Here is a 10,269-nt window from a genome sequence, read left to right as displayed (position 1 = left end):
TCCAAGCCAAACCATTCTATGATTCTGTGATTCATTCCGTGATTTTGTGAAAGCCCATTTTTTTTCTTTCTTACAGATAAATGTTATTAGAGGAAGTGAGTCCACCTCCGCAGCCATCACTTTACCCAACAGCTGAACCCTGCTGTTCCCTCTTGCAGTGGCACACCAGAGCCAGGCCAGTCCACAAGAAGGAGAAGGGAGGGGGAACAGGCTGGCAGTGAAGGACAGCACAAACTGCAGTCACCAGTTAGCCGAGTCTGAATCTTCTGGACAGTGGTCAGTAGCCATTTCATATATTGCTAAACTTGAACCATAAACTGCAATTGGTAAATCTGCAGGATTAATCAAAATACACCTGACTGACCTTCACATTATCAACTATTACAGCTGTGTGGTTACTTTGGAACCGCTACTGATATGTGACCAGCTCAAGGCCAGGTCTGCAACTGTCTGCATCAATCCAGCGAAGATCTCTGCAGAAAGGTGCCAGAACAGAGACAGAACAAGCTCTCTCCAGAAATGGTTAATCAATAGCTTCTAGGTTGATTTAGTGCTATCAGGTTCAGTGGTGCACCCACTGTATATAAATTGTGACCTGTCTTGTTTGTCATTCTCAGTCACCTCTCCTGCCATACTGGTGGTTACCAGTTCTCCCCTTGGAAGTTTTTTGGGCATTATCAGAAATGTTCCTAGCATCTTGGATCTGGGGAACAGCAATAATACTTTGTTGTGCCTTTTGTTTTCTTCTAGGAAGAAGAAGAAGGTAAGGAATCTGTCTGTACATGCATCTCAGTGTACCTATCCTTTATTTGTGTCAAATGTACCGTGTACCTAACTAAAAGAACTGTAGTCTTAAGACTGTCAGATGGACAGATGCAGGATAACATAGGCAATGCTGTAGTTTGGTCTTTTCATAGATTTATGGTACAATAGAATTTTTGTATATGAACTTTTTAATAATAGTGTAGTAATGCATAGAGGTAGCTTTAGATACTAATCTATGCATAAATGAGGTATTTAAAATATGAATATGTATGCTCTTATTTCCTAAAGTTCAGGACGATAGTTTTACCTGTATTGTAATCACAGCTAATACTTACTTATATCTAATTATATATTTATATTATATATTCCTATAATAACCATTAATAATTTACTGGAAAAGCTAAAGAACTATATGAAAGTTATTTTAGCAGCCATGACATCCGTATACAGGAAGGAAGTTTTCTGACTCAGAAAATAAAATCATTTAAGCATATGCTTTACTTTAAGCATATGCTTAAGTTAAAGAATGTGCTTGATGACACTTTTATGCTTACTGAAGATCATAGCAAAGTTCCCACTGTTTTCAGCAAGGTCTGGTCCATTAATGGATTATGCCAATAATAACAACCTTTCTGCACTAAAAAGTTATTCCACTTAGTATTCAAATGAAATCAGGGATACCATTGCCCAAAAATGTATCAGATGATATTAGTGTGATGGATTATTTATTAATGTCACAATTGCATAACTCTGTATGGCAACAATTTTGCATTTAAACAGGTGAAAAATATGCTTCTGATATAGGGAAAAGAAAGATTATATAATCAAACTGTGTTTTATTATGTTTATGAATGGTACAGGCTGTTAAAGTTGTTCTTTCTTACATAGAATAAACCCCACAATGGGTTTAGCCCTTAAAGGAGAGAAAAATATTTGTTAATATACTATTTGTTTGGGATTTTTTTTTTTTCATTTTTTTACATTACAAAAAGCCTAGCATCAATATTTGACTTACCTGGTAGTCCTAGAGAAGTGATCTTTATACATACTTATAAATACAGCTTTTGTTTGTGTTTTGTAGGCGACAAGGTGAGCCACCACTTGAAAATGGGTTCCTTCCATACCTGGGCTGTGCCTTGCAGTTTGGTGCCAACCCCCTTGAATTCCTCAAAGAAAAGCAGAAGAAGCATGGCCACATCTTCACTTGTCATGTAGCGGGGAAATACATTCATTTCCTCACTGACCCTTTTTCATACTGTGCATTGATGCGCCAGGGAAAACATTTGGACTGGAAGAAGTTCCATTTTGCTACTTCTGCCAAGGTACTGCTGTTTTTAATATCTAACATGCAAAGTATCTGCTGACATACCCAGTTAATTCTTATAAGCATTTGAAATAGAATTTGTTTCACATTTCTGCACTTTTACTGGTTTAAAACATTGTGGTCTTTTTTCCCTTTCCTTAGTGGAAAGGCAGTTTGCAGTGATTTGCATTGTCTACGACTGTACATTATTTAGCAACCTAATATCCCAAATTGTTAAAGCAGAAACACAATTAGCACCATCTGCAAAATGACAATGTGTCTTGCTGAATCTGAAACCTTCAGAAGATTCTCGCTACTTTGGAAGATTTGGTCTAAATGCCTTAAAAAATTATGTATCACAATAGGAGCTCAGTCGAACTGTTATGGAAGTAAGCAAAAAGGCTCCTGTTGATGTCAATGGCAGTTGAATGAGGGTGTAGGTAACCAGGCCATTTATTTGTAAGCATCTATTTGAATCTATTTTCATTGGCTACTTCACTGCTGTGGATCACTGAGAAAGTATCAGTTCTAGTATTAATAGCCCTTATTATGTGTGCTTCCTTCTATTAAGCTGTGAAGTTATACTTTGTCTTTCATTTCTGTTAGACTTTATCATCAAGGTTATGACAGGCCTTACTTATCATGCATACAATTTATTTTGTGACAGGCTTTTGGGCATGGTAGCATTGACCCAGCAGAGGGAAACACCACTGAAAATTTTCATCAGACTTTCATTAGAACCCTCCAAGGCAATGCCCTAGATGCCCTCATTGAAGCAATGATGGAAAACCTACAGTATGTCATGCTGCAGTCAAGAACACCTAAACTTCAGTCTAATACCTGGGTGACAGAAGGACTTTATACATTCTGTTGCCAGGTCATGTTTGAGTCTGGCTTTTTAACCCTTTTTGGTAAAGAATTTAATTCAAATAATGACAAAAACCTATCATCAAAGCAGGAAACTGAGAGAGCTCATATCCTAAATGCCCTTGAAAACTTCAAGGAATTCGATAAGATTTTTCCAGCCCTTGTGGCAGGGCTGCCCATCCACCTCTTCAAGAGTGCCCACAGCGCACGAGAGAAGCTGGGAGAGGCACTCCTCCACAAGAACCTCCTGAAAAGGGACAACCTCTCTGAGCTTGTCACCCTCCGCATGTTCCTGAACGACACTCTGTCAACCTTCGATGACATGGAAAAAGCAAAGACCCATGTGGCAGTGCTCTGGGCCTCTCAAGCCAACACCATTCCTGCCACATTTTGGACCTTATTCTTTCTTCTTAAGTAAGTCCCAATGTTTCTTGTTCTCAGAGAATAAAAATGTTTGTTGTCTTTCAGAAACCATTAATACAGGCCAATTCCATGGCTTTGATACTCCATCAGTGTTAAAAAACTTACTGTTTGCAACAGACATGGTATGTTGTTTTGGACTTCCACAGAAACCATCTTCACTCATCTGAGGCCAAGTAGTGATAGCACAGAGCAACCCTGTAGAGTTTTTTTTTTTTGAAAAAAACAACACTCCGGGGCAATGCTACACTTTGCCAAGAAAGCTTTGGAGTAAATCTATATGATATGACATCAAAAGTACTAGTTGCAGTCAGAGCATTAATTGCATTAAAGGCTCCCAATATAACTGGACATTTTTAGGCCATCTCACTTGAGCAAGCAAAATGAGCTTTAACTTCATTATTGTTTTCGCAGGTACTTAATAGAAAACAGTTTATGCATCAATAGATCCTACTGAGGTTGCAGTGTAGACTGCAGCTGCCGAGCTTGTTACTCATGAGACAAGTGCACAGTTCAGATAATACTATTAAATATGCATTTTAGAGCGGGCCTCTGTAGAGTATAATCTACTTCAGCAGGACTAACTCTGAAGTATATGTCTAAATTGCTGACACATTTATTTAGCACCCTCATATCTACCCGCCAATGCTAATCTGTGAGATTCTTTACTGCTTTTCACTCCCAGAATGCGTTTGCTTTAGGTTTTCTGGACTTGGAGTCTTTTAACACCCTGATTGTGCCTTCATCAAGACACTATTGCATCCTGTTTTATTGTCTACATGTATTTTACCATAGCTTATATATTCTGTATCTGTAAGAAAGTCTAGAAAGTGAAAGATACTATGTGGGCTTTTAGTATTGGGAAGACTCTTTTCAGCTAGACAGAATATTGCCACACCAGAAAACATAAATGATGTTATAAAACTGATCTATAATCCTGTTCCTAAACTTTCTAACTGCAGCAGGGCTATTTCCTAATCTACAACTGGCTGGTTTATTTCTTATTCTTGGCATTGATTTTTAGTGACATTACTGTTTATTACCCAAGTTACACACATCAGTTCTGTCCCACTTTCCATCTTGCCATTGGAGAAAAAAATCAAATATTTGGGGTTCTTTTTTTTTTTTTTGAGCTATCATACCTTTGCCAAGACATGATAAAGGGGAACTGCAGCATTTTGCTGCAACATTTTCATTTTAGAAGGTTGTACTTCTCAGCTAACAAACTAATTTTTAGTCAGGAAGAAATTTAATGGCAAAACACCTTTTTAAAGCATTCTGAAGTGTAAATTATGTTATACCTTTGCTTTCTTGATCTTAGGAGTCCAGAAGCAATGAGAGCTGCTACCAAAGAAGTGCAAAGTATTTTGGAGAGTGCCGAAGAGAATATCAGCTTAGATGGCAAACGTATTTCCTTGAACCGAAAACAGCTGGATAATATGCCAATACTAGGTATGGTTATTTTATGCAGGAGTACCAGAAATCACACTACAATTTCCATGGTCTTCAATTTATTACCATATAAGTGCATGCTATGGAATTAGAAAGGAAACAGTACAAGAAACTGTATGTTCCTTAGCGGTAGCCAACACAATCAGGATTCCAAATGTTCCAGGTGGTACTGAGAGTATGAAAATGCACATGAATAGCATTTTTTCATGGGTAATGTCATGTCCCAATACTCTTACACAGCTACCTAACATAGTATTGGAGATCTGTGGATAATTCCAAACAATATTTTGTTTGGTTATGTCTTTAGCTCAAATAAAAAAATGTTTATATTTTCACTACTTTTGCTTTAAAAAAAAAAAGTCAGCATATATTGAAACAAAAAAATCACCCAAATTACTTCTTTTCTGAGCACAGGTTTCTATGCAGCACCTCTTAAAGTTTTAGAATATCCTGCTCACTGCACTGGTTCTTTTTCTTGTTATCTTTCCGTTTTTCACTTGTTCATTCTTTGTCTCAGAATGACAGTGTCTCACTTTCAAACATTCTGTTGCATCAACTATAAGCATTTTTCTGGGGGAAAGTGCATTAGGTTCTCAGTGTTATCTGCAAAACGGATAGAAATGCTAAAAAGAAATGAGAAAGATACTTGCTTAGGCATTTAAAAAGTTATAAATAAAATATTTCTTCTATTAAATTCAGGGTTTGATAATAGGTCTGAAATATTTCAATATACATGACTGTCCCCAAGAATGTAAACATACTATTTCCATGGTAATCGTTCGTTTTGCTCTCCCAACAGACAGCATCATCAAGGAGGCAATGAGGCTATCGAGTGCATCCATGACTTTCCGAGTTGCCAAGGAGGATTTCACTTTGCACTTAGAGAACGATTTTTACAATATTCGCAAAGATGATGTTGTAGCTCTTTATCCTCAACTGCTGCATTTTGATCCAGAAATCTACGCTGATCCCTTGGTAAGTATTTTTCAAAGTGCCCTAAACACGGAGCTCTGGCAGAAGCTAACAGGTCTTTATAAAGACAGTCTGTTCTTACACCTGGAGATCTAGGCAAGAAAAAGAATAAAGTCAGTGCAAGCACTCTGCAAAATGTCTTTTAGTGTAACCAAAAAGTGTGCTGCCAGCCCAAAGAGTCTTCTACTTACTGCCTTCCTCAGGGAAGGAAGATCACCCTTATGGGGGTCTTTGAAAAAGGACAAGGTTAAGGATAATATTTTCCCAAAGGCAGAGAATGAGAATTCTTCCAGTTCTGCTGCACAGACAAGGATGCAGGTTATGATCTTTATTTTTAGAGGTCAGGAAAGGAGAGTTATTAGCAAAGAAGCTGGGATCATGTCCTGCGTAACAGAACTTCTCAGTGGCTACCCTTTCCAAAGCAGCTGTACATGCTGTATGATATTTACTGCTAGAGGCTCTGCTTTCCCAGCCTTCATTTTATGTCTCAATGGCTTTATCTGGTCTTTGGGGGCATTCAAATATCAAGTGACTCTTTTGTGTGTTTAATTACAGACATTCAAATATGATCGCTTTCTGAATGAGAATGGAGAAGAAAAGACTGACTTCTACCGCAACGGCCGCAAGCTGAAGTATTACTACATGCCTTTTGGGACAGGCATAGCAAAATGCCCTGGCAGGTTATTTGCTGTCCATGAAATTAAACAATTTTTAACTTTGATGCTTTCATATTTTGAGATAGAGCTTGTGGACAATAATGTGAAATGTCCTTCTCTGGATCAGTCCCGTGCAGGACTGGGTATTTTGCAGCCATCAAATGATATTGATTTCAGGTATAGACTGAAATGCTTATGAGTATATATTTTGTATTATGCATATAGACTATGTAGTATATAAATATATTATATAACACATACTTTATATACATTTTATGTATATATGCAAATGAAACTTTTCAAGTCTTGGGGGAAAATCTATATGAAGATGCTAATTTGCCAGTCTAATGAAAAATGTTTACCAGTATGGTACCAACATGCAGTGGGTTTAATGCACTGTGTTGATGAAAATGTCTCCCTCTTTATCAATCGTTTGGAAATGCAAGTTAAGATTTTGAATTGCATTTGTATAGCAGCAGCTTTTTTTCTGACAGCAAATACTTTCCCACAGTTACTTAGAATTTCATCAGCTAATTCAAAATGATTGTCAAGATTAAACTAATTAACTAATTAACTAATAAATTAAAACATTCCTTTTTATAACTGAAATTGTTGGGGATGGTGGTTCTCCCCACAAGTGAAATAAAGTTTTTGTTATATAGAGGCAGATTCACAGTGGGGAGAGAAGAGTTTCCTGGGGAAGTACCTTTATGGTTTTATGAAAAACTAGAAAAAGACTTGAAGAAAACCTACAAAAATGTTCACGTTCAAGTGAAACTGCAAGACTTGTATTATATTCATTGTAATATACTTATTTTCAGAAACTTGTAACTGTATTAAAATAAATTATATCAGCTGAACCAAATGCATTTTTAGACTGTTTCTTGTTTTAACATCTTAACGTTATCAAAGATTTCTGCACTGATCCAAAGCTCCTAAACCATTTTCAAATTAGCCAACTCGAACACCAATATGGAGATGAATAAATATCCACATTATGTTCATCAGTGGTTCTGGCTGGCTTTTGACCCATTGCCTAAACTCTGTATTTCCATAAGCCTCCTTAGGTCTTCCTAGTCTAATTCCATTGAAGTTATCATGGGTAGGATGCCCCTGCATTTCATTTTTAGTGGTGGCATGTCCATAAGAACAATTGTTCCAGGGTTAGTATAATTTGGTTCTCTGTAACATCCCCGTCCCTCTCTGCTGCAAATGACAGATGTATGTATGTCACAAAAGTCCATTTTTTAGTGAAATATCTGAAAGAAATAGCTTTCTTATCATCTGCTGATGAAAAGAACAAATGGACTTAAAAAGTTGTTATCCTAGTTTTGTGTGTTTCTAAGGGCTTATGGTCTGACCTTTTGACTTGACTCAAAAGTAAGCCTCATCACACACAAGGAGATTACTTGTGTAATTACAGGGCTATTACTTATTTTCAAATTTCACATTCTGGCAAGACATCAAGTCTAGTTGATAGAACTTTTCCTAGAATTTTGGATTGAGTCCTAGAACTGCTTTAAATTGTCTACTAGTTTCTCTTCTCACTATCCACTATGCTAAATATCAAAGGTAAATAAAAAGATTTTGCAGTGTGTGATTGTTTATTTTCTGTGTGCTGTCTTTGTAATTTTATTTAATATTTTTTCATTTTCAAAGGAGATCAGAGAACACCAAGTCGTTTCCATTTGCAATATGTATAATATTAAACTATTACAGATAATGCAAAGTGTTCTGAATTATTACTTTGGTTCTCTTGGTAAGGCAAATATTCAGTACAGCTTATTTTCATACTTCTGTCAATTATATTTTGTATGATTTATATAAATTAGAGCACATTTAATGTAAGCTAGGTCTGATTTGGAGAATGCATGCAAGCCTGACATCATAATTATACGTGCCCTGCAATATGTTATTATCATTAGAGTATCTACTCCCCCTTTCTTAAACAATTCCTGCTTAAAACAACCATTTTTGAGGGTAGCAAGGCTATGCAATGTTTTAAGCAAAATACACTTCCTTGATGACCAGGAATTCAACATATAACAGCAGAAAAAAAGATAAGACAACTGCTAAACTAATTCTAGTTTCCCTGGAAAATTAAGCTTTCTTTTATGTCCCATTGTCTCCTTCAAACTGACTGCTCCAGGCTTTTCTGATTGTGATTTGATGTTTGGGGTTTTTCCAGTTCCTTTGTTCTATGAGAAACTGAAGTATTCAGTAGCTCTTAGACATGATCTGACTTTCAGCTTCCCAAGTGTAGAAAAATAATGGAAGATTGGTGAGGAACATTGTGAACACGTTCAAGTGGCTTGCAGCTGGGGTGTCAAAACCCACACACATCATACTAATCATTGTTTAGCCTTGTGTGTCGAACAACATCAGTGCTTAGATAACACAGGCCTGTGATAGATTTAGAGGCACCCTGTTGAACATGCTTGAGATTCCTGCCCTGCTGTGGGAAAGATCAAATGATGATAAATTACACCTACACACATCCCTGATGTACAAGTGAAAAGAGCAGGTTTGGTGATTCCCTAGCACACACCGAGCTCCCTGGTGCCTGCATCCCTGCTTGTGGGCCTCCTCCTGGCTGCTGCTTGGGGGATGCCCCCACTGGTAAGTGCTGTGGTTTAACCACAGCCAGCAGCCAAGCACCGCACAGCCACTCGCTCGCTCCTCCACCAGTAGGATCAGGGAGAGTATTAGAAGGATAAAAGCTAGAAAAATGCTTTGCCTTTAACAAAACCAGATTTTCTCTGCATTTCATCCACGGTTTTGTGGTTGTTCCTGTGTCCTGCCTCAGCTGGCTCACACACCAAGAGAATACCAACAGTAGAGAACTCAGGGGAAGGTAAAAACACCACAGGATTCACACCACAGACTAAAGTTGAGTACTGAACATTGTGAACGGGCTACTGACTTAACTGTAGAATTGTAATAAATTGGCAGAAACCAGCAATTTGCCAAACAGGGGCCTGCAGGGGCAACTCAAGTGTTCCTGCCCAAACTCCCGTGGGAGCGTGGTCCTCACCACTCAGCCTGCCACCACTCCTCTGTTGCTGGGGTAGCAGTTCTCCAAGGATGGCTGGACCCATAACCTGTGGATTGATATTCAATGTGTACAATAGAGGAAACCAGCTTTTTCTGCTAGTTCTGGACCTCTGTACCATGAGGAGTATACAGCATATCTTTGGGGGACTCTGTGGCACAGTGACACTCTTTAATGTTTGATCTACTGTTATGCAGCTGAAAAAATCCAGCATAACCTCCTGAGTATGCTTTCACTTTGTGAAAAAAGACATGCAAATGAACAGCTTGGATAGGGATTTCTTCTTTTTTTTTTTTTTTTTTAACATTGGGCTATATACGAGTATGTTTTTGTTTGCTGCCATGGCTGCTAATTTCTTAACCTCAGTTAAACCCCTGTTACTAGGGTCACACAGATGCAAGTGAGGGGAGAAAAGAAAGAGTACAAAGTCTGTGGCACTATGCCTCAGCTAATGTAATCGAATACTTCAGCAATCAATAGTCATCTGCCTTGTCAGTGTCACAACACCACAAGGTTATAACAGGGCAATTCTCTTTGATGCCTCTCCTAAAAGCAGTTGTTTTCTTAGGAGGAAAAAGAAAAAAGTTATACTTAAGACCATAAGAGCAATTAGAAAATCAGGGGTCAGATCCAGGCTGGTGGGAAGCAGGCAGCTGTGGGCTGTGTGAGTATTTCACAATAAAAACTTTACTGGGTAAAATGCATAAAGAGATATGGGCAGAAGGGGGCAAAGATCTCACCCCCCAGGTGAGCACCCTAGCCATTAGGTTAGCTAAGGTATT

General features: G+C 38.0%; 1 protein-coding gene across 1 annotated transcript; it reads left to right on the top strand.

Annotated features, from left to right (window-relative positions):
- The first annotated feature begins 595 nt into the window (after positions 1 to 595).
- LOC108506877 (cholesterol 7-alpha-monooxygenase) lies at positions 596 to 7,300 on the top strand. Its single transcript, XM_017834312.1, has 6 exons — positions 596 to 763; positions 1,847 to 2,087; positions 2,736 to 3,349; positions 4,677 to 4,807; positions 5,607 to 5,782; positions 6,335 to 7,300. The coding sequence occupies exons 1-6, from the start codon at positions 684 to 686 to the stop codon at positions 6,632 to 6,634; spliced, it is 1,542 nt and encodes a 513-aa protein (XP_017689801.1). The 5' UTR covers positions 596 to 683; the 3' UTR covers positions 6,635 to 7,300.
- Positions 7,301 to 10,269: the final 2,969 nt, after the last annotated feature.

This window comes from Lepidothrix coronata, unplaced genomic scaffold, assembly GCF_001604755.1.
Source record: "Lepidothrix coronata isolate B3197 unplaced genomic scaffold, Lepidothrix_coronata-1.0 Scaffold232, whole genome shotgun sequence".
NCBI lineage: Eukaryota > Metazoa > Chordata > Aves > Passeriformes > Pipridae > Lepidothrix > Lepidothrix coronata.
The sequence above is the reverse complement of the archived record's forward strand: the minus strand, read 5'-3'. Positions and strand labels throughout refer to the sequence as shown.

Coding starts and splice junctions, on each gene's coding strand:
- LOC108506877 (XM_017834312.1), top strand. CDS start 684: ATGTTCCTAGCATCTTGGATCTGGGGAACAGCAATAATACTTTGTTGT. Junction 2,088..2,735: donor ATTTTGCTACTTCTGCCAAG/GTACTGCTGTTT, acceptor ATTTTGTGACAG/GCTTTTGGGCATGGTAGCAT. Junction 5,783..6,334: donor AAATCTACGCTGATCCCTTG/GTAAGTATTTTT, acceptor GTTTAATTACAG/ACATTCAAATATGATCGCTT.